Consider the following 25,004-nt stretch of genomic DNA (forward strand, 5'->3'; position numbering starts at 1 on the left):
CAACTTTACACACAATCATAATTGGCCATACCTGAAGTTCTGACTTAAGGACAATTATCAATTAACTTTAACTTTTTTTTTTCTAATTTTCTTACTTAGGTAGTTTTGTAAAACACAGTATAGATAAAAATAGAGATAAAAATATTAACAAAATTCTCATCTCATCAATTTTTACATATTTTAAGAGTACTGATAAAAAATATTTTCCAGAATAGGTATAAAGGTTATAGAACACCAAAATTAGTAACAATTTTAATTGCTGCTTCTTGGTAATGTAATTTTCTTCTTTTAATTGTCTCATGTTCTGCAAGGTGTTATCTTCAAGTTAAAACTTCTAGTTCGTTCAGCAAAGCTGATTCATTCAATTAAAAACTATGCCAAGACTTTAAAATTTATCATTAGAAAAAACCACAATTTAGCTACATTTACTAGCTTTTTTGTTATTCACCCAAATTTTTCATCTCTTAAGTATTTGGTAACATGTGGGGACTTAAAGCTCTGATAATAAATTTAGATAAAACATCACTGGAAATTTTTGTTTAATATTTATTCAATGACCTTGTAAACACTAGGATAGTCATGTAATTTTCCTACAGATTGTAAACCAAACTATCTTTGTAAGACTTTAGAGGAAAAAATATCATAGCAGATTTATGACATGTCACAAGTAAAAGCTATGCTATAAAGATTTTAAAATGTTCAATACTAGAGACAATCTTGCGTTCATCCATTTGGGAAACAATTTTACCTTTTGGTTCTTGCACAATGAGGTGTGTACATTCATTCATTTTTAATTGTCCCATGTATTGACCTCCATGCTTAACTGTGAGTCGCTGTACTGCTTTCCTGTCTAAGCCACATAAGCCAGTCACACAGATTATGCAACCAAGAAAAACAGGACACTTGAAGTCTTCCATGTTTATATCGGTATACCTAGCTATTTTTCTGGGGAAAACAAATGATAAAAAGGAAAAAAATCAACATATTTTATATACCAGATAGCTTAAAAATTTACTAGGAGAATAATGACAAACAATAGGAATATCATGAATGATTTCCTCATTTTTTAGCATTTTAATCATTTTTAAGAAAAGGAGAACTGACAAACACGCTTAGAATTATACTAATTGCTCATCTAGCTCAAATCATGTCTCTAATAAAAATTAATGTTTCAGATAGAGCCTCTCAAATAAAACTGTATTAAGGGAAAATATATATTTCATTAACTCTAAGTCCATGCTGGTCAAAGCAGTGCATTTTCCAAAATTTCTAAATTTCTAACACCCAAAGGTTCTTTGGTTGTCTACTAGAAAACAGATTTTTAATTCGTCCACTATACTATATAAATAATAAGCAATGATTTTTGTCAGAATACCAACAAAAATATAATTCTTTGCCATACTAGGCAGATGTGCTGATGAGACAGGCTAGGAATGAGGGTGCCAATGAGGAGACGTGTTTAGGATGTGCTGGGTGGTGTTGAAAGGAAGACTGGAAAAATGCCTATTTAATTCAAACAGTGGTACCTGGACTTTTTGGTTGTTAGTCTAATTTTAAAGGAAACTCAATTCTATCCTTTGAAATAGGCTCTAAGCTCCACAAAGGCACAGACGCTGTCCTGTTTTGCTCTCTACTTATACCTAATGCCTAGCTCACGCCAGGTACATAAAATAGGCTCAGTTAACATTTACTGAATGATCACATTTCAGTTAATGGCTTATGTATGTTTATATTCAACCTTACATATGCCCCTTTTGGGAGGGAACACAAATGCCAAAGCAGCTAAAATTTAAATTAACATACAGGCACAGCCTTGGAGGATAAGGCAACGTAACAGCTACACTTGCCACAATGATTTTCTCAACTATTTAATGAATGTTTACCACTGAAAACAATTTTATTATCAAAGCATTTCTTACCTTATAGCTAATGCTAAGCCCACAGCTCATTCTACCTATCAACTTGTACCATGATAATGACAGCTTGCAGATTATCTTTTTTTTCCATTGGAGGAAAGAATAATAATCTTATTTTTGCACCAAAATGGCAAATCCGAAGAGGATATCATGAAACCTCCCCTATGAAAACCAACAATATGTCAAAATGACTGAATGTATCATTTTTTCAAATCTAGAAAATGTCAAAATATCTTTCTTACTTCTCCTGTGACTTCTCCCAAAGTGTTTTTATCCAAGAAGGAAGCAAAATAGGTTTCTTTAGGTTCGCAGCGACTAGGTATTTTTTGCTACCAACTTCTCCTGCAATAAGGTGAGTTACTGATATGTTAAGGTCTCTGTATACACGTCCACCCATCATTTGTACATATTTATGAACTTCTTCCTGTAGCCCCAAAAGAAAATATATTATTAACACTGAAGCAAACAATCTCTTCCAGTTTTTTATACAATATCCCATAAAAATCTTTTGCTGTTGTTAGCTTGAATGCACAAACATTTCTCACCACTATAAAGTTAAATAATAAACAAAATTACTTTTTGGAAGATAAATGTAAAGTATAAATGTTAGATTACCTTTATACACATTATTTTCCTATATTTATCTTTTTCAACTCCATGAATTTATTTAACTATGTTGCTTCTATAGTAAACAATATATTTTAATATACACATAATTAAAAAATATAAATTATATATATAATATATAAAAACATGTATGTTATATATAACTCTCAGAATCCTTTTTTAAAAGATTAACCAATGGTGGAAAAAATGTGACTGAAAAACAAACTCATCAATTATGCAGAAAAAAATGAGTTTCCTTTTTTAAATCAAAACAAAAAACTTCTATTAGCCAGTTTTCAATGAAAGATTTCACTGTATTTAATTTATTTAAAAATTTAAAAAAATACACTGTCATCCTGACTTTGTTGTTAAGTCATGAATACCAAGTGCAAGGTCTTTCCAAGTAGCCCCTGCACAGAGAAAAATTAAGTGTGGGAAAATATATATGAAGAGAGAGAGAGATCATGACATTCCTCTCAACACCTACCCTTCTGTCTTTTTCCAAGCTTGTACAAGATATGGTTACATCAGACATAACCATATTATAAACTGGATGCTCAGCTCTTGGGACACATCGCTGGTGGTGCATACAAAACATGACTACTTGAGGACCAACAATTCTGCAGCCAAGCTACAAAAAAAAAAAAGTTTAAATAAGTAGGAAAAGCCCTCCAGTCTTATAAAATTACATTTTGTAATATTTACCAATTCTTTATAGAAGTTAATGACCATGGGGAAAAAACCACCAAATTGTAACAAGAAAAACAAAAATGAAGACCATTATATAATTCCTCACACATAACACATGTTAACATACACACCCAAGCAAACCAAACAATGTAGGCTATCAAAAGAAATAAGCTCCAAAAGCCACACTTACTTAAAACTGGCATTAAGCTGCCATTAAATCTCTGAAACAAACACAATTTTAATGACAGGTGATATGAATAATAAATTTATGCTGTAATAATTAGGAAATCTCTACATTTACTTTTCAAATGAAGCACCCAGCCAATGAAGCAGTTTAAAATTATAACAGCCCAAATAATCCTCCTCTAAAATACCTATTGTATTACCAAAAAAAGTATAATCCTAGGCATTTTCTACATTAAAAAAAGAATATTTTGTCCACAACTTAATGTCTTCCCAAGGAAGACCCACAATGACTTCTCCTAAGATACTGCAGGTTACTCAAAAAATGACCTTTCATTTTCATTGATAATTGAGAAAGGTGACAGTCTTGCTTGACATCAGCACATCCAAGCCAGACTAAAAGCCTACAGTTGCCAAAGTCACCAAAGCATGACTAATTTAAAAATCTACAGGGGAAGTGACTGTTGCTATCTTTTTGGTCAGTCATAAGAAAAGTGAGATTTTGATGCTATTGATTCTATCTGACAAGCCAGTGTTATTTGCAAAAGGAGGGTGAGACCAGCAATGCTTCTGGCAAAGGTGGGCACAGACCTTCCGTATACTGCACAGACAGTACTGCATCTACCTACTCTTCTATGTTTTCTTCTCCTTCAAACAAGAATCACTTCTTTGTAATCTGAATGGAATTACAGCCAGTTTACTTTTATTTCAATGCTTCTCTCTTGTCCAGACACCAAAAAAGTAATGAGTCAGTAGACTCTAGAATCAACAGAAAGAAATAAGATGGCTCATTGGTATATTAGCAATGCTCATCCCCGAAATGATTCCTTTCAGCATATAATTTTTCAGACCCTATACAAGGTACACGTACTAAAATTCAAGTGCACATAGGTAAGACAGTAAGTAACCAAGCATTATGTTGAAGTCTTTTCCTATTCTTTATTATTTTTCCTTGATATTTCTTGTAATCAAACTGAATGTAAGTATAGTAGAACTTCATCAATAAAATGCTTCATTACTATTGGGTTAACTTACACTCAATGAAGCTAAATTCCCTGAAATATAAAAATTGCATATTAACCAAAGACTACTGTAACATGATTAACCTTTAAAAATACTATTCTGGGCTTCCAAAACCAAAAGATTTCCTGTATTCATAATTTGCAAAATATTTCATGATCAGTAAAGAACTTATGTTCACTGAAACAAAAACAAACCAAAATAACAGGCCACTGAAGGAATACACTAAAGTGAGCAAACCTTTCTGAGATGATCAAAGACAATGCCACTAAAAGGGTCACAGATATAAAGTGATCTATCATTCTCCTTTATCTTCAATGCCTCTTCTTCTGTAATAATCTGAAGATATTCTTCTGACTGGAACTCTTTTATTGACTGAAAGAAAAAATGAAATAATGCATCTAAAATTATTTACCTGTATTTATGTCCTATGAACTCCATCTTCAAAGTCCATCTCAAATCCAGCCCTTATCCTATTGAAAGCAACTGTCATCTCTCACTAGACCTCTGCAGAAATCTCCAAAGTGGTTCCTTCTCCATCCCTTGTCCTAACTCTGTTCTCTACACAGAGTTAATCTTTTCAACAATACAAATCAGGCCATGTCACTCTGCTCAAAACCTCCCATAGCTTTTGACCACTCAGAATAAAATCCAAATTTCTTACAGTGGCCTACAAGACCACAGGGTCTGGCCCCTGCCTGTCTCCAGCACTTACCTTCTACCTCTCATCCCTTTGGCTCACTCTCCTCTAGCCACTCCTGTTTTCTTGCTAGGCCTGAACAAGCTAAACATGATCTCAATTAGATGCTTTGTCTTGTTCCTGCTGCCTGGAACACTCTTCTCCCAGGACTTCCCCTGACTTGATCTCTCACTTCAATCAGATCTGCTCAATGTCACCTCCTCAGAGATGCCTTTCCTGATCATACTTTCTAAAATACTTTTTCTCTATCCCTCTAATGTATTTTATGAAGAAAAATAACATTGATATCACATATAGCTATAGTTTTTGTCTCTCTCCCTTATAAGAATGAAAGTTTCATGATCTATCTTGTTTGCCAACATATCCTGGCTCCCAGTAAGCACTCAAATATTTTCTGAGCAAATGTTGGAAGTCCTATGTTAAATACTTAGTGATCCTTTCAAAACCATTAACTCAGATCACGTTACTCCTCTGATTAAAACCCTCCACTGGCTCATCATCTCACTGGAAGAAAAAGCTGAAGTCCTTACAATGGCCCACAAGGCCCACATGACCTCTCTACTCTCCTCTCTGAAGCACACCTTAACCTTCTTCCTCCATCCCTTGCTCACTACACCACAGCCACACTCGTGTTGGATAGACAATGTAAGCACTTTCCCAGGGGCCTGTGTATGATTGTCCCCTCTGTCTTGAAAACTTCCCTAGATATCTGCATTGCTCATTATCTCATCTGCTCCAAGAGTACTCAAATATTGTCTTCTCCGTAAAGTCTACCCTGATCACATTCTACTTAAAATAAATTGTAATTTTCCCTTCTCTATCTAAAATACTCTCCTTTAACCTGTTTTGCTTTTCTCTTCCCACAGCACTTAGCACTTTTAACATACTATACAGTTTACTCATTTACATGTCTGATTAATGCCTATTTCCTCCTGCTAGAACTTAGAATGTAAGTTCTAAGAAAGTATAGATCTTTGCCTGCTCTGATCACTGATGTATCCCAAGTACTAGAATACCGCTTATCAGACGATTTACTGAAGGAGTGAACCTTCAAAGAAAAACCTGCTACAACAGTGTTTCTTAAACTTTAATGTGCAAAGGATCTTGTTAAAAAGCAGATTCTAATTGGTAATTCTGAGCTGGGACCCAACTTTCAGGCCATGGTGATGCTGCTGGGGTCTGTGAGTAGCAAGGCTCTACGCTACCCCTATATTCTCCCATAATACACTGTACATAATGAAACTTTAAACAATTAACAAAAGTAATGAAGGGTAACAAATACAGGACCAACTCAAATTTTTCAACACACAAAGGTCTATGAGTAATAGACAAAACAACTTAATTTCCAAGAACAGCTGGTCCACCACTTTCAATAGAAATGTTATTAAGATTGCAAGCCTCTGCCAATACATAATATGTCAATTTAAAAATGTGTAACAATGATATCTCTCCTAATGTAGACTACAGTAAAACTATTAAGAAAATTAAATAACTGCGTAAGACATATAAGGCCAAATAAATCAAGAGCACCAAAACAAGAAAATTCACAGCATCAAACAAGACGTTTTCAAGAATTCTTACCTCAAGAGCTTTAAAAAAACATTCGGAATTGTCTGACGACTTTAAAAACTTCACAAAAAACGGTTCTTTGTCATTTTTGGACATTTTTGAACTGGCAAAATAAAGGAACCATTAATAAGAGCAAAAACGCATTACATATGAAGTTAAATGTTTAAAGCAACTATTTTTCTGCACAGGTAAGAACGCCTATGAACAAACATTCTGGTCTTGCCCGTGAATTCGTCCATTACAGTTTGTAAACACCAGAAGGTGGGCAAAGTCAAGGAAAAAGATGACAACACCAATCTTTGCAAATCAGAGGACGAAATTAAGGTCGCTAAATTGAATACATCGAGGGCCTATGCTCTGAGGCTCTAAGTCCCCTAGGCCTATGGACATTCAATTGCACTTAGCTCAAGGATGCTCAGAACGAAAAGGTCCCTGTGGGTATCCGTGGACCCCGCTTATTCAGCTCTCAGTAAACAGACTTTAAATATAAACAGGAAAATCAGCGAGCAAAGTCATGCCTCCTAAAAGGTCGGACGCTCTTGCTCCCCTGGTCCCAGGCAAAGGCCCGGCTCTCCATCCAGCCGCAGCCACGTCCTCTCTCACGTCTAAGTCCCACCCGCTGGTCCGGGAGCCGTTTACAGGGTTGAGAAACCTCGGCCCCGAAGGCCAGAGGCGGCGTCGCGACTCCCTGGAGGGTGGGGCTGGAGCTGCGTCCTCTCTACAAGCCTCACTCACCTCGGTGGAGCCTGGGAGTCTCCCGGCTGTGAGTCGGGGGGCGCGCGGCCCGAGGGACGGCGGCTGGGGTCGGGCGCCAGCCCGGCGCACACCCGCCGCACCCGGCGGCGCCCCCGGCCCCGAAGTAGGCTCAGACCCGGAAATTGCCGAACCCCGAACCGACTTTCGCGCCAACCGCGCGGACGTGCCCGCCTCTTCCGGCGGAAGTGACGCCGTGGTAGCTGCGGGAGAGGGCGGAGTTGTCCACTTGCTGTGGAGCGGTGCCCGCGGGAATGGAGTGGTGCAGCCGGCCGTGGCGTCCCGGGAAGGCTAGGGCTAGAGCCTCTGGGTTTATGGCTTGTAAGGGCGGACCTGGGCTCTGTTGGGAGTTCGACAAGCGCCCATGGCTAGAAGAGGCCCTAACACATCCAAAAAATAAAGTCAGGGAAAAGAGAGATTCCTCAATAAATATTTTACAACGAGAAACTATATTATCATTCAAAACAGCTCTGTGAGGCAAATGGTGGTATCTCCATTTTACAGATGTAAAAACTGACGCTTAGAGAAATTAAACGATGTGTTTAAGGTCTCAGTGAGTGTTAGTATTAAGACAGCATCCAAGTCTTTTTGACTCCAAGGGCTGGCGGACTGGATTCTTTTTCCTCCAATAAAGAACGAACGTGCTCACCTGCTCACCAGCTACCACAGCCAAGAGATCTAAGGAGAAGAAAGATGTCAGGGTGACGCGAAAGAGTTCTTTCCCAAGGTCTTCAGTGGTTCCCCTGCCCCAAACCTTTTCAGTGAGCATCCCATTTTCCTGCTGTGTAACACCACGAGTGTTGGGCATATTCTAGGATGGAACCTAATGTTCAAATAACAAAAATCAGGGAGAGGAAGTAAAGAAGAACTACAGAATCTTGGCTTGTTGACGGCCAATGACAAACTGCTGCGTTCACATTTCTCCTCATTTTATTCTTGACTACTGAGGTTAAGAAGATTATGACTCTGCTTGAGTAATGTAAGTTTATTTTTTTATTTTTTTTTATTGAAGTATAGTCAGAAACAATGTGTCAATTTCTGGTGTACAACATAATGTCTCAGTCGTACATATATATACATATATCCATTTTCATATTCTTTTTCATTAAAGGTTAAGTAATGTGAGAGTTTAATCCTCTGTGCCTTGATTGTTTTTCTTTTTCTTTTTCTTTTTCTTTTTCTTTTTCTTTTTCTTTTTCTTTTTCTTTTTAGAGTCTCAATATGGCAAAGAACAGCTTGGATCTAAGTGTGTAAACACACCCACGGAAGGTGAGTCAGAATCAGTGACACTGTGGCTTAAAGGTAAAGGCCTCTTGTCGGGGAGAGGGTGAGGAAAACCTTACACATAAACGAAAGTTACTAGAGATGTGAAACAAAAAGAAGATCCTGCCACCAAGTTCATTGTGAGGAGGTAAGTCTGTGGTGAGCTGTGTAATAATAATTACTAATTCTTGGGTCCTTCACAGTCGATAGAGGACTCCTGCTTGCACGTTCCTGCTCACTCTGCTCAGCAGTCTTCTAGCATGTGGCATCGTTGTCTGTGCCACATAGATGGGAAAGTGAGGCTCAGGGACTGTGTAACTTGCCCAGGGCCACACAGCCAGGAAGTGGCGGCACCTGGGCTTGAGCAGAGGTCGCATGACTGGAAACCCAGTGCCCCTGCTGAGCCCCCAGGGTGCTCCCCGGCACGTGCTGCCACCCGTCTCTGCACGGAGGTCAGCACGGCAGGCAGGAGCCTGCCCCTGACTTGCCTGGTGCCATGTGGAAGCCTCACGGGAGGAGGAGAGTCGTAGGTGCTGCTAAAGAAGAGGAGGGAAATGATATCAACCCTTTAGCTTTTAGTGACTGGCTTTAAAAAGCAGGGAGTCGACCTCATCTGTAAAATAGGAGACCAGATGAGAGGGTCTCCCGTTTGTGTCTCTACATGGGCAGAGACGGTCTGTGTCTGTCTCCGAGGTACCTAGTCTGGGGCATTAGCTGGAGCACTGGTTCTCTACCTGCTGTGGTGCAGGGACCAGGAGCATCAGCATCACCTGAGAACTTGTAGAAATGAACATTCTTGAGCTCAACCCCACATCTACTGAGTCCATTGATCTGAGTTTAACAAGCCCCTCAGACTGGCTCTGATGCATGTTACTTTGCCTGAATAGCAGTTCCTTAGTAAAGGATGAAAGTCGTTATATGGGTTTTGGTCCATGAAGATTTTGTTGAAAATGGGGAATCGTTGTGATGTGCCCTCAGGAAGCTGCCTCCGAAGTTGGGGTCTGGGGATTAACTTTCCCCTCCCCTCCCTGGCATTCAGGGCCACCCCTCTGTTTCTTTGACACTTCTGTCACCTAGGGCCAGACACTCCAGACCCTGCTTGGAGTAAGTTTAAAGGGAACTTTATCTGTTTGTAGAATAAGAAAATACAGGAAACAAATAAGACAAAATAGTTACTTTTAAAATACGAATGGTAGGAATATGAGTAGTTCTTGTTATATTTTGCTACATAGATAAGATTTCTGAAAACCAAAAAATAAGCTAAAAATAGGTTTTTTTCCAGGGATTGAGTTTTACATTTGTTTCCAGTGCTGTATGCAAAGAAATGTGTAAAAATAAGGGGATATATAATTTTTGAAATGAGATTAGTAATGATCTTTATTGCTACAGAAATAGTCTTTGTAGTGGCAAAATATTTAATGAAACTGTTGTCTTCAGTACCTGGAAGGTAGGAGGGTAATGGGAAAGGAGACCTCAGTAGGCCTACTGGGTCTGCTGAAATGTAGGGAAGAGCAGGTAAAATAGAATGTCAGCAACATGTGTTGGTTGCTTTGGCTACTCAGAAGAATTGGCTTGCTTGCACACAAAAAATAAAAGGGAATTAAAAAATTCAAACCTGTGGGGTTTTGCAAGATTAGAAAAGCTGACTACATCAAGGCCCCCAAAACAAGAGATAAACCTTTGCACAGCAAACGTCCATTACAACCCATCCATGTGGAAATGATCTTGTAAAGAGTTTGGTCCTCCCATCCAAGCTGGGTAGGCACTATCAATTGAGAGAGAGTCTTGAAAATGAGTCCAGGAGAGAACGGTGGGTGTGGCTACTACTGTAGGGGAACAGCTCTGCCGTGGCTTCCTGACGACCCTGCACACACCCATATAGGCAAAGGTTGGAGTTGCAGCACATCTGAGCCCCAGCCAAACACCCTGTGATTCTGCTGGAATATGAGAGGATGGAGGCCACCTCCCAACCGTCTTCCTGGCTCCTCTAGGAGGCTGTCATCAGATAGTTTTCATCACCTCCCAGATTCTGCTGAGGTGTGGGGCTTCCTGCACCACTCCCCCCAGAACAGAGCTGCAGAGTATAAAAGCACTTAGCTGCCATCTAGATTTGGCTCCCCAGCCATGGGGTTTCCCACAACTCAAGTTGTAGTCACCAGCCCCTTTTCTTTGGTGTCATCCTTTTTGGTGTGTGGGAGATGGTACTTTTGGCTTCTTTTTTTTTTTTTTTTTTTGCTATCTATGGAAGTAACAAGTGATCTAAATCTAAAAGTGTCTCATGTATCTTCTCACCATCAGGCCTTGGCCTTGTCTTTTATGTGTGAAGTAGAAGACCACCACATGAAACTGACTGGGAGCAAAAAGATCTGAAGGTGACTAAGGTTGTGAGATCATTGTTTTGTAAAGAAAACCAGAAATCTGGAGTGTTCGAACTTTGATACAGTCTTCAAGCTTGCATAGTAGGAAGTGGGTGAAAAGTCATACAGCCCCCGAGGAGCACAGACTCCTCAGTAGCCCATCCAGACCTGGCTAGAGAAGGGAGTGGAAAAGTAGGTCCTCCCAGAGGGGGCTGCCAGGACCTTGGAGAGCAATGAGCGAAGGAACTACTTTCAGAGAGCAGAGGAACCACCCCACCTGATTAATTCACATGCCTGCCCAGTAGGACTTCAAAGCTGATACTGACCAGGAGTAGCTCCCGGTCTCCACCCCTCCCCTTTATGAAATGGAGTTTTATTGTTGTTATTCTGTCCCTGCTCCACCACTGTATGTTACGTATGCGATTGTACAGAGGTGAGGGGTGGGCAGCTGCTGGTCTTTTTAGTCCATATGTCACTGGACCGTGTGGTGGATTCTGGCAGAGACCATGGAGCAGACCCTTAGTATCCCATACGTATCCGTCAACCTCACCCCTCACAGGCACACTGGGAAACTTCCAACTGCCAGAACCTGTGTTTTTTTTTTTTTTTTTTTTGCATGCAGGCATTCTCTGACACCAGGAGTCTGCTTTGCCACCTGCACAGAAGGCAGGGAGGCAGGGGATTTATGGCCCATGGGAAAAACTCTCAATGACTGGCAGGAGTTGGTGTATGAAGGCTCTTGTTTGCCAGCCCCTTGGTTGGGATATTCTACCCTGGTTCCCAGAGTTTCCCCAGTGGAATTAAGCCCCAGGCTCCATAGTGGTAACTGACTTGTCCATACATCCTTTGGATGCCTTCTTATCTCTGTCTTACTTCCCATTCTCTAACCTGTGTTTCTATACTTACCAAATAAAACATTTGAAAAGTCTTGTCTAAAAGTGTGTTTTCTGGAGGAACTGAAACTAAGATAAAAGACCCAAGACATGTGCCTCTCCCTCATAGTATATGTTGTTGCTGGGGAAAAAAAAAAAATTGCCCAGCTAGGGATTCCGGTTCCTATCCTGTTTGCATCTAGGTGGGGTCAAGTGACTGAGCTATACCCAATGTAATAAAAGTAGAAGTGATGTTTATCACTTCCAAGCTTGGTCCACGCAAACCTCTTACACTGCCTCCCACACTTCTATTTCTAGATGTCAACGTGTATGTTGGCAGTCTCGGAAACCACACGTTGAAAATGACGGAGCAAAAATCACAGCCTGGAGTGTGCTGTGGTCCCGAAGAGGGTCCCTCCTTGGTGCGGACTGGGGAGCAGCCGGGGTCTGGGAAGGTCAGCCAGCCCCCCAACCCCACAGGTCTGATGTCTCCACTTCCACCCACAGGCCTTACTGCTCTGTTTACAGTGACCTGCCCCAGGCCCCTCCCCTAGAGGGCATGGGGTTTCAGAGGTCCACCCTCTGGGTCAGTGGTTATTTGATTTGATTTTTTTTTCTTTTTTTTTTTTCCTCTTTAAACTTATAATCTGGCTTCCCCCCCCCCACTTCAATTCCTGTGATTTTTTTTTAACATTTTTTATTGATTTATAATCATTTTACAATGTTGGGTCAAATTCCAGTGTTCAGCACAATTTTTCAGTTATTCATGGACATATACACACTCATTGTCACCTTTTTTTCTCTGTGAGTTATCATAACATTTTGTGTATATTTCCCTGTGCTATACAGTGTAGTCTATTCTACAATTTTGAAATCCCAGTCTATCCCTTCCCACCCTCCACCCCCCTCATAACCACAAGTCTGTATTCTCTGTCTGTGAGTCTATTTCTGTCCTTTATTTACGCTTTGTTTTTGTTTGTTTGTTTTTGTTTTTGTTTTTTAGATTCCACATATGAGCGATCTCATATGGTATTTTTCTTTCTCTTTCTGGCTTACTTCACTTAGAATGACATTCTCCAGGAGCATCCATGTTGCTACAAATGGCATTATGTTGTCGGTTTTTATGGCTGAGTAGTATTCCATTGTATAAATATACCACATCTTCTTTATCCAGTCACCAGTTGATGGACATTTAGGCTGTTTCCATGTTTTGGCTATTGTAAATAGTGCTGCTATGAACATTGGGGTGCAGGTGTCATCCTGAAGTAGATTTCCTTCTGGATACAAGCCCAGGAGTGGGATTCCTGGGTCATATGGTAAGTTTATTCCTAGTCTTTTGAGGAATCTCCACACTGTTTTCCATAGTGGCTGCACCAAACTGCATTCCCACCAGCAGTGTAGGAGGGTTCCCCTTTCTCCACAGCCTCTCCAGCATTTGTCATTTGTGGATTTTTGAATGACGGCCACTCTGACTGGTGTGAGGTGATACCTCACTGTAGTTTTGATTTGCATTTCTCTGATAATTAGTGATATTGAGCATTTTTTCATGTGCTTTTTGATCATTTGTATGTCTTCCTTGGAGAATTGCTTGTTTAGGTCTTCTGCCCATTTTTGGATTGGGTTGTTTATTTTTTTCTTATTGAGTCGTATGAGCTGCTTATATATTCTGGAGATCAAGCCTTTGTTGGTTTCACTTGCAAAAATTTTCTCCCATTCCATAGGTTTTCTTCTTGTTTTATTTCTGGTTTCCTTTGCTGTGCAGAAGCTTGTAAGTTTCATTAGGTCCCATTTGTTTATTCTTGCTTTTATTTCTTCTAGGAGAAAATTTTTGAGATGTATGTCAGATAATGTTTTGCCTATGTTTTCCTCTAGGAGGTTTATTGTATCTTGTCTTATGTTTAAGTCTTTAATCCATTTTGAGTTGATTTTTGTATATGGTGTAAGGGAGTGTTCTAGCTTCATTGTTTTACATGCTGCTGTCCAGTTTTCCCAACACCATTTGCTGAAGAGACTGTCTTTATTCCAATGTATATTCTTGCCTCCTTTGTCAAAGATGAGTTGATCAGAAGTTTGTGGGTTCATTTCTGGGCTCTCTATTCTGTTCCATTGGTCTATATGTCTGTTTTGGTACCAATACCATGCTGTCTTGATGACTGTAGCTCTATAGTATTGTCTGAAGTCTGGGAGAGTTATTCCTCCAGCCTCTTTCTTTCTCTTCAGTAATGCTTTGGCAATTCTAGGTCTTTGATGGTTCCATATGAATTTTATTATGATTTTTTCTAGTTCTGTGAAATATGTCCTGGGCAATTCCTGTGATTTATGACAATAAAGTTTGCCATTATTTAAAAAAAATTCTCTCAGCCTGGATGTCTGAATAACTGACCAGAGCTATGAAGGTGAACTCCCCACCACTGCCTCTCCAGCAAATCACCACCACTGCTGTCGACTGGGCATTATATTTGCAAGAAGCCAACCTCTGTTAGGTTAAACTGTTGAGATTAGGGGTTTTGTGACAGCAACCAGTAGCAACCTAGTCAATTCTGAAGTCAACAGGGTTTAAACAAATGTGTTGCCACTTCAGAAGGTAGTCTTGGTTATCACAGAGGCCCTTGGAAAAAGGAGAGAGTGAAATTGCTCCAGAGGCCACAGTGGGGAGGGCTGCCTAGCTTGAATGCTGGTTCTAACGTGTACTGCCTGTCTGACCTCGGGCAAGTTCCTCAACCTCTCTGTGCCTCATTTTCTTCCTGTATGAAATGGAGATGACGAGAGCATCTCCCTCTTAGGGTTACTATAAATTAATATTTGGAAAGCACTTAGCTCAGTGCCTGGCACATCATTAATGATAAATTTACAAATTCCTGATTTTCCAAAATTCATCATGAAGTCTTTGAATTGTTTCCTACGGTAAAATCTTCTAAATTGCTCTGCTATTTATTGTGAGAGATTGTGCCCAAGCAACAGAGATGGCTCTAGCATGTGGGTGCCCTCCCTTTGCAGTATGACTCTGCCCTGGTACATAGGAAGTTTCCAGACTTTGCTCCGCAGAGGTCAGAAGGCACCTTGGCCTGTTGGATTTAGGCTGTTAGCTTTAGGTAGATCATCAACCTTAGGAGCAATGTTCACCTCTTGATCCTATTTGACTTTTGTCCACAGGCTTACAGAGATGATTGCTCAATCCACTTTTGAGACAATTCTTTATGTGCATTTATTCATCTATTTGATAACTTTTTGAGCCTTATATTATACCAGGCACTATTTTCCAACCTAGGATTAGCATGTTGAACAAGAAAAATGCGGTCTCTGCTCTCACAGATACCTATTTCCTTTCATAGGTATGAATAAATGAAGAATTAGAGCAATTATAAGTGAGCCTAATAACTTGTGAAATTCATTCATTCAGTAACAATATGCTACAGTCTTGAAAAATAAAGATTAACAATGAGAAGCTAACATAGTCCTCACTTGTGCTTCTGTGATGGTGTGAAGTAGCTTGTGTAGGAACTGTGCTCGTATTGAATACATCTAGATGTCAATAAAGCACCGGAAAACATCTACTTAAGAGCATTAGAGATTAGAGGTGCCAGATTTCTGGAAAAGGGAGGGGGTGACCCAGAGAGGTGAGATAGCATTCCGCAACCACATTTCCCTGGGGGAATTTGCCACTTCTGGGCACAGGGCAAGAGATATCTGGCTTTGCCTGAGCAAAAGGCCACTACTAGCAGAGCTTTGGCAATGTCAGGGCTGGAAAAACAGAATTGGAGGCCAGATCCCAATAAGAAGGGAGGTGCAGAGAGCTAAGCCTGACAAAAGACCAATTTTCCCCTTAAGATATTTGGCACAATTTGAAGCTTCATGGAATGGGAGGCAAAAATTAATTCCACACCTTAGAGAGGTCCCAGAGACTATGCTGGGTGTGTTCGTCTCCTGTTGCTTCTGTAAAAAGCACCACAAATTTAGTGGCTTAAAGCAAATTTATTATCTTACAGTTCTGTAGCCTGTAGGTCTGAAGTTTGAAATGGATCTCATTGGGCTAAACTCAAGGTGTCAGCAGGGTTGTGCACTCCTTTCTGAAGTCTCCACAGGAGAATCCATTTTCTTGCCTTTCCCTGCTTTAGAGCTGCTCACATTTCTTAGCTCGTGGCCCTACCCCCTTTCATCTTCAAAGCCAGCAAGTGTAGTCTTTCTTATATTGCCTCACTCAGACACACTTCTCCTTCCCTCTTCCACATTAAAAGACCCTTGTGATTACACTGACCCACCCATATAATTTAGGACCATCTCTTTATCCCCAAACTACCTGATTAACAACTTTAATTCCACCTGCAACCTTAATCCTCCCCTGCCATGTAACGTAACATATTCACTGTTCATGGGATTAAGACATGGGCATCTTTGGGGGAAGGGCCATTTTTTTGCCCACCACCCCAGGCTTTCAGTGAGAGAATATAGGAACCTGTCAAAACTGCAAATTAGTCTTGATTCAGCCAAATCTAGATTGGATGAAAGTGACTAGTCCCCATTGTATCTTCTTAGGAGAATAGAAGAGTGAACACACTCTGGAAATGACGATATGTCATCTGGAGCCTCTACGAAATACCATATACAATATCCAGTTGTTTAAGCAAAAATTAAAAGGCGTGCCAGGAGAACTATATGTCCAAAAAACTAATAGAAAAGCACACAATATGAATACATCTGCAAATAATCCAGATGCTGCACTAGCAGACAGACAAGGACCTTTAAAAACTATGATTATTAGGGCCAAGAGAATAGAGTAAAATGTGGTAAAAATAGAGAAAAAGATGGTCAAAATAGTGTAAAAGGTGGAGAATTTCACTGGAGAACTGAAATCTATGAAGAAGAAATGAAATGGAAATTTTAGCAGTGAAAAAGGCAGTAATTCCACTACAGATGCAAGAAAAAGTGTCTCTGTACTTTGTCTGATTGTGGCAGCCAAGATTGAATGGGGGAATACAGGAATTATGAAACCATGGAAAGAGAATTTCTGCAACTCAGAAATAACATTGTAAATAGCAAAGGAGTCTGTTTTACTCCAAAAAAATTTTTACATGAAAAAGGCAATAATTAATGTTAATTTCTCATTAAATGGATTTAGCAATACAATAGATGCAGAGAAAAGGGGATTAGTAAAGCATAGAACAGGTTAATATAAAATACCCAAACTAGAGCAGAGGGAAAAGATGGAAATACAGAAAAAAAAAAAAAGCATAATACATCTGTGTATGTTTAAAAGATTCACACACATACAATTAAAATCACAGAAGTAGAGTCAACAGAGAATAGGCAGAAGGAATATTTAAACAAACAGTGGCAGAGAATTTTCCAAAAATGATGAAAAACAGCCCACACATTCACAGTTAGGGTAAAATCACACTTAGTCATACCATGGTCAAACCAAAGAACATAAGGAAGATAAAAGGAATGTTTTAAAAGCAGCCAGAGGAGAAAAACAGGTTACTATCAAAGGAGCAAAGGAGCAACTGACTTCAGTTGACTTCTCAACAGAAACTATGGACGGAAGAACACAATACAGTGTCACTATTAAAGTCATGGAAGAAAGTAACAGGGTAGAATATTATAATCAATGGGAAAAAAGAAAACCCCTATGCAACTATTAGTTAAAAACCCTTAAGACCCTGAGAAAAGTCTTTGCCAGAAAATTTGCACTTAGGGAAAGAAATTCTTAAGATAGAATAAAAATGATCCCAGATAGAAACATAGAAATTGAGGAAGGAGTTGGGGGGAGGGTGTAGCTCAGGGACAGAGTGCATGCTTAGCATACACTAGGTCCTGGGTTCAGTCCTGCTAACTGAAAACTGGCACTTGCCATCTGCCTCTACAAGGATTGGATCATGTTGGCACTTGCCATCTAACCCTGCTTGGATTAAATCACAAGCCGCTGTAGCTGCCGACCTCCAACACTCCCTGAAAGGAATTCAGGAATGACACACTCTGTGCTCTGGGAAAATTGACTGAACAGGCCTTAAATAATTAGATATTATCAGGAGAAGATTTCATAAGCCCAAATTCTTGCATCTCTTCATACCTAGAAAAGCACTAAAATCATTAACAGTGCCTTCTGCTCCCTGTGACTTGCAGCAGCCTCTGCCGAAACATGTACTTGACTGCACGTACCTACCCTTCACTGAAATCGGATATAATACTGAGTTTCCCCAGGCCTCTTTGGAACAGTTCCTCATAGCTATCTGAGTTGTTGTCTCCCGGGCTATGGTCCTCGATTTGCCCCGAATAAAACTTAACCCACAACTCTCACGTTGCGTGATTTTATTTCAGTTGACAATCCCCAGTATCACCACTAAAAATAAATTAAAAAAAAAAAAAAACCTAATTACACCCCCAGAAAAAGAACAGAAAAAAAGAAAAAGAAAACAAAAGAAAACAAAAAGAAATTGAGGAAGGCGTGAAGAGCAATGAAGAGAGTAAATATGTGGTTAGATATAGACAGATACTGACTTAATAAACAATAATATTTTATGACATTCTAAACTATAAATGTAATTAAAAATGCATAACAATAACACGAGACAGAAGATAGTAAATGAACTTTTTATAAAGCCCCTACCACTAACAAAGAAGTTGTAGCAGTGATAACTTTCCTTACAATGTAAGTCAAGAGTGTGTGTGTTGTAATCTATTGTGTACTCACTAAAAAAAAAGAGAAAAATAACATGTAACTAACAAGTTAATAGAGAGAAAAGAATAAACTAATTTTTAAAAAATGACTAATCTAAAAGAAGGCAGGAAAAGAGAGGAAAGGAAACATAAAACAGGTTAGCCAAATAGAAAAAAATAATAAGGTGGTAGATAACACCCAAATAATCAGTAATTACGTTCAATGTCAACAAACTATATATGCCAATTAAAAGTCTAGATTGTCAGATGGAACTTTTAAAATACATGTTGCTTATGAAAGACACACTTGAAATATAAGGGCACAGAAACACTGAGCACAAAAGGATGAAAAAACATGCATACAGTGGGGAGGGTATATAGCTCAGGGTTAGAGCGCGTGCCTAGCATGCACAAGGTCCTAAGTTCAATGCCCAGTACCTCCACTGAAAATAAGTAAAAACCTAATTACCTCCCCCCAAATTAAAAACAATAAAAAATGCATACAACAATCAAAAGAAAGCTGGTGTAACTATATCCATGTTAGACAAGAATCTAAGGCACGAAACATCACTAGAGATAAAGAGGCATTTCATAATGATCATAATTATAAAGGGACTAACCTACAGGTAAGAGATCACAATCCCCAAAACTCAAATATGTGTGCACTCAAAAATATAATTTTAAAATATATAAAGCAAAAATTGACAGAATTAAAAGAAGAAATAGACAAATCCACAATCACAGTGGGGAACTTTAATACATCTTTCTCCAGTACTAATAGAAAAATTGGATAAAAATTCAAAGATAGAACTGAACAACACAATTTGCAATTTATATACACATATACATTTATGTAGGTACTTTATATATTATACATAAATATTACATATTTTATACATACACACAAATAGTACACTTTACCCAACAACCACAGAATACTCATTATTTTTAAATGCACACTAAACTACAAAAAGTAACTGTATGCTGGACCAGCAAACAATCTTCAACACATTTCAAAAGGCTGAAATTATTCAGAGCATGATACTTTAACATACTGGAACTAAGCTAGACATAAGTAATAAAAGATTAGCAGGAAGTTGCAAATGCAGGAGATCAAGTAGTACATTTCTAAATAAACTATAAGTCAAATAAGCTATCACAATGAAAATTAGAATATATTTTGAATTAGAACATATATTTAAATATTTTGGGGATAATCATAAAGATATATCAAGAAAAGGAGTGTTTTTAGGGAAATTTGTCACCTTTGATCCCTATATTAGAGTAGAAGAGAGGCTGAAGGTCAATGATCTTAACTCCCTTTTATAAAAACTAGGGGAAAAAAAAAACCAAAACCCAAAGAAAGTCAAGAGAGTAAAAATCAATGAAATAAGAAGTGAATCTGCAATTGAGAAAATCAACAAAGCCGAAATTTGGCCCTTGAAGATGAATAAAACAGATAAAACCCTGGCAATGCTAATCAAGAAAAAAAAGAAAACCTAAATTTCAGGAATGAAAAAGAAAGTTATAGCAAGGATTCTCTATACATGAAAATGTATAGGAGCTTCCAGGTCTGTGAACACTTTCACGTGCTGAGGGTGGTGCGCTCCAGGTGTTCCTCAGGGGCAGACGGTCCTGTACGCAGGACCCTTCCAGACTTCACCAATGAACCTCTTCATCTGGCTTTTCATCTATATCCTTTATAATATCCTTTATAATAAACTAGTAAACATTAAAAATGAACAATATTATCCTTATATTGTGAACAACTTTACATCAATAAATTTGAAATTTAGATGAAATGGACAAATTCATTGAAAAACAAAATGTACCAATTCTGAAACTTGAAGAATCAGAAAATCTGAACACTCGTCTAGCTGTTAAAGAAATTTAATCTTGAATTGAAAACCTTTCCATTAATAAAACTCTAGACATGGGTGACTTTACTGGTGAAGACTTCCAAACATTTAATAAGAAAATAACACTACTTTTAGATGTCTTCCAAGGAATAAGAAAAGGGACAACATTTCCCACTTTGCATAACCTTAAAACCAAACTTACAGGGAAATTGAAATAGAGAAAAAATGAAGAATAAATTGTCTCATGAAAAAAGATGAGATAGATGCAAAAAATCACAAAGAAAATATTAGAATTTCACTGTCAGCAATATATTAAAAGCATTATACGTAACAACCAAGTGAGGTTTATTCCAGGAATCTTTTAGTGGTTTAACATTTAAAAATCAATAAGAGTAGTTCTCCACATTAACATAAAAAGGAGGCATAATCATATGATTATGTCAGTAAGTATAGGAAAAATACTTGATAAAAATTCAACACCCATTCATGATTTAAAAAAAAAAAGGCAACCAGGAGGAAGAGAGCTTCATTAATCTAAACACCTAAATAATATTGAAAACAAAACAAAACAAAACACTAGCATTTTACCTAATGGTGAATTACTGAAAACTTTTCTCTGCTATCACCAATTCTATGCAGTGATGTACTGGAAGTTCTAGTCAGTGCAGTAAATCAAGAAAGAGAAATAAAATTATAAGAACTGAAAAAGAGCAAACAAAAAAACATTAATTCACACAAAAATAAGGATATACACAGAAAATCCAAAAGAAACTATTATAATTATATAATTTTTTATTGTGCAATTTCAATAGTTATTTGAGGACTCTTGGTTTAGAGTCAGTCTTCACAGCCATTTCAACTGCCTAGTTTAAACAAAAAGCAACGATCTAATTATGTCTATACATTTAATGATACGTCTTCAAACATCAAAGCACTAAATGCACTGGTGATTCATGTTATAATTTTTAAATGTTTTAAAACTATACAGATATTATACTATCTTATGATTAATAAGATAATTTAATAAGGTCACTGATTCGAGGTCAATATACAAAAACCAATTGTTTTTACACATACCAGCAAGAAACAAATGGAAAATGAGTTAAAATAATGATGCCATTATAATAGCACCAAAGAGCAGTTGGTATCTAGGAACAAATCTAGTAAGGATGTGCAAGACCTTTAAACTGAACACTATAATAAAATATTATCAAGAGAAGACCTAGTAAAGAAGAGCTAAATAATTGGAAGGATATACCATATTCATGCATTGCAAGGCATAAAATTGTCAAGATGTCAGGACCCTCTAAACTAATCAATATTTTGAATAGTTCCACACTCCTAACTCACTGAAGACAGTGAGTTCCAGTCAAATCTCTGTAGGTATTTTTATTTTCCCCGAAACTGAGATGTCAACTTAAAAATGTACATGGAATTGCAGAAGCTAAAACAACCACCACAATAAGCAAACAAACCAAGCCCATCTTGAAGGACAAATGGGAGGACTTAACTATGAAATATGAAATATGAAGATATAAAGTTACAGAGATTAAAACAATGAGTTATAAGTGGAAGAATTGATATATAGATCAGTAGACCAGAATGAAGTGTCCAGAAACACATAGACAGTTACCTGATTTTTGATAACGTTTATACTAAAGTGCAGTAAGGAAAGAATTATCTTTCTAGTAAATGATGCTGGGTCAACTGGGCATATAAATGAGAGGGGAAAGCTTCTATCTCACACCATTCACAAATAGAGTTCCAAAAGAATTTAGGCCACGCTTCTCAGCCTTATCTTCTGTGACATCATGCTAGCTCACCAAGTCATTCAGTTTATAGGTGTAGTTAGATAGTACAGATTAGAGAGTTTATAAACCATTTATTAAAATTCCAGGAGATCTAATGAGTAAATATTTGGGGCAAAAAAATGTCATGTTAAGAAAAGCCACCCCATTCACCTTGCTTGAACCCTGCAATTAAACCTTTCTCTGCTAAAAAAAAAAAAAAAGAATCAATTCCAGATAGATTCCAGTGCTAAATGTGAGGGGTAAAACTATAAATCTCCTAAAACATAAGAGACTATTTTCATGAACTTGGTATAGGCAAAGATTTCTTAAACAGTTGACAAAAAAAGTGCTAAACATAAAGGAAAATGTTGAAATTGGACTCAGAAATATTTAAAATTTCTGTTTATTCAAAGACATCATCAAGAGTGAAAGACAAGCTACAAACGGAAGAAGGTATTTGAAGCACTTGTGTCCAATAAAGTTCTCATACCTAGAATTTAAAAAGAACTCCTACAATGCAAGAAAAAATTGCCAAATAATCCAATAAAAATAGGCATATCACATTGTGCTGTACACCAGAAATTGACACATTGTAATTGACTGTACTTCAATTAAAAAAGAGGAAAAAAAAATCATCATACCACAAAAGAAGATATCTGAATTGCCAATAAACATGTGAAAAAGTATTCAACTTTACCAGTCAGCAGTCATCAAAACTGTAATGAGTATCATATGCTCCAGGAGAGCTAAAATTAAACAGTCAGCCCAAACCAAGTGTGGACAAGGATGTGGGACAACTGAAACTTTTATGCACTGTTAGGAGTGGGAGGAAAGTGGAAATTGAAAACTTCTTTAAGAACAGTTTGGCAGCAGGATTTTTTTTATATATTTTTTTTGTAGGGGGGAGGTAATTAAGTTTTTATTTTACTATTTATTTACTTATTTTAATGGAGATGCTAGGGATTGAACCCAGGACCTTGTGCGTGCTAGGCATGCACTTTCCCACTGAGCTATAGCCACTCCCCTCCTGCCCTAGCAGCAGTTTCTAAAGCTGAACATAGGCATATGCTGTGATCTAGAAATTGTTCCCTTTTGTATAGAATCAACAGAAACGCATACACATGTCACCAACAGATATGTACAAGATTTTTTCACAGCAGTAATTACTTCATAATAGCCTCAAATTGAAAAAAAAAACACCAAATGTCCATCAATAGTCATTGATATATTCACCATTGGAATACTACACAGCAGCGAGCATGAACAAATTACAATATGTGAAACAGCATGGTCGACTTTCACAAATATTATTTTTAGACAAAGAACCAAGACAGAAAACAGTGTTTACATTATTATTCCATTTGCATAAAATACAAAAACAGGTGAAACTCAACTACAGTGTTCAAAATCAGAATAATGGGTACTTTTGATCACTGGTGACTCTAAGAGGAAGGAGGGGGCTTCTAGGGTGCTGGCAATATTCCCTTTCTCTGAGTGTGGGTTACATGGGTGTGTTCATGGTATGTCAATCCACTGGCCGTACACTTGATTTGTACACTTTCTATATGTAAGTTCAATAAAAGTTTCACTTTAAAACTATACATATTCCCTTTTCTCTAGATTAAAAAGAGGAAATGCTATTTTCATTATTGAAATTCTAAAGGTCAAAGGATTCCTCGAGTGGAAGGAGAGGTGGAAGTTGCTGAGAGTCTGACTCAGAGTCTCTGGCCTGTTAGTGTCTTCAGCATGGGTGGGTGCAGCAGGTGGTCTTCAGGACAATGTCCCCATCACAGTAGACCCAGAGTAAGGGTTTACCCCTTAGTAGTCTCTGAGGCAAACCCCATGCCGGAGACCCCCTGATGAGTGTCTCACCAAGGGCAGGACTTGTTCATCCTTTCCTGTGGGATGATGTTCAGGAGGGATTGCTGGTCTAAAGATTGCTTTAGTCTCTGACTAGAAATATGCTAGCTATTTCCAGCTCACAAGGAGATGGGGTGTGGTCATCACGGACCCTGCCAGCCTCTCTGCTCAGCACGGATCCCGGGTAAACTGAGGCCCTTAAGCCTTTCTCAGTGTGCTCCACCTGGCCTCACTCCAAAGTCCAGAGGATCACCTCAGAAGCTGACCAGATGTGAAAGTTCCCCTCCTCACTCCACCCTGTCATCTGGCACATAGAGAGGGATAATGTATGTTTCCTGAGTTGAAAACTCAACTCAGTTGGCTGGAGGTGGTGTGAAAGGGAAGAGGAATCTCCCCCACTGGTTGTCCAAGGATGGTGATGTCTGCAAGATGCAGAAGGAAGTGGATACTGTTTAATCTGAGGTGTGTGTTTGTGTGTATGTATGTGTATTTCAGGGAAATGGAGGAGAGGCCAGGTTTGTGTATCATAGTCTCGTGCTCTCAACTTTGTGACTTCCGTGATTTACAGCCTCTTCTCACTCCCAGGACTATCTCTGGCCTCAGTGGAGGGCAGGGTTAGTCTCTGGCAGAGGGAAGAACTTTTCATAGTCTTGGTAGGAGCTGAAACAAACAACAGTATTTCCTTAACAAAGATTCACCCTTTGCACACAAGGAGAGTGGGCAGAATAAGAGCTATGGTGGGCTAAAATAATAAGGCAGACTGTTTAAATTCAATTGTAATACATTCTTACATTCTTAAGGCCAAATGCCGAGGCTGCTTTATTAGACGAGTCTTGGTTTGCAGTTTGAATTATTATATTGCCAGTCCCAAAACTTCATTTGATAGAAAGCCTATTTAAAATGTATTCAGGG

The 25,004-nt window shown here is 38.4% G+C and overlaps 1 protein-coding gene and 1 long non-coding RNA gene across 3 annotated transcripts in view; one reads left to right on the forward strand and one right to left on the reverse strand.

Moving 5' to 3' along the window:
* Positions 1–7,562, reverse strand: part of TOPBP1 (DNA topoisomerase II binding protein 1) — a 54,009-nt gene extending 46,447 nt beyond the window's left edge. For both annotated transcript variants that reach the window (XM_031437037.2, XM_010998573.3), the window contains exons 1-6: positions 7,420–7,562; positions 6,697–6,787; positions 4,656–4,790; positions 3,010–3,153; positions 2,159–2,340; positions 749–945 (exon numbers count right to left, since the gene is read on the reverse strand). In XM_031437037.2, coding sequence (XP_031292897.1) covers positions 749–945; positions 2,159–2,340; positions 3,010–3,153; positions 4,656–4,790; positions 6,697–6,780 — 742 coding nt within the window. In that variant the 5' untranslated portion in view covers positions 6,781–6,787; positions 7,420–7,562. The remainder of the gene's footprint in view (positions 1–748; positions 946–2,158; positions 2,341–3,009; positions 3,154–4,655; positions 4,791–6,696; positions 6,788–7,419) is intronic.
* A 120-nt stretch (positions 7,563–7,682) lies between these two features.
* Positions 7,683–12,526, forward strand: LOC105104807 (uncharacterized). The gene is made up of 3 exons (XR_010383060.1): positions 7,683–8,416; positions 8,650–8,706; positions 12,248–12,526. It is a non-coding gene; the product is annotated as an uncharacterized LOC105104807 (long non-coding RNA).
* The last annotated feature ends 12,478 nt before the right edge of the window (positions 12,527–25,004 follow it).

Source organism: Camelus dromedarius, chromosome 2, assembly GCF_036321535.1.
Source record: "Camelus dromedarius isolate mCamDro1 chromosome 2, mCamDro1.pat, whole genome shotgun sequence".
In the NCBI taxonomy this organism is placed as follows: domain Eukaryota; kingdom Metazoa; phylum Chordata; class Mammalia; order Artiodactyla; family Camelidae; genus Camelus; species Camelus dromedarius.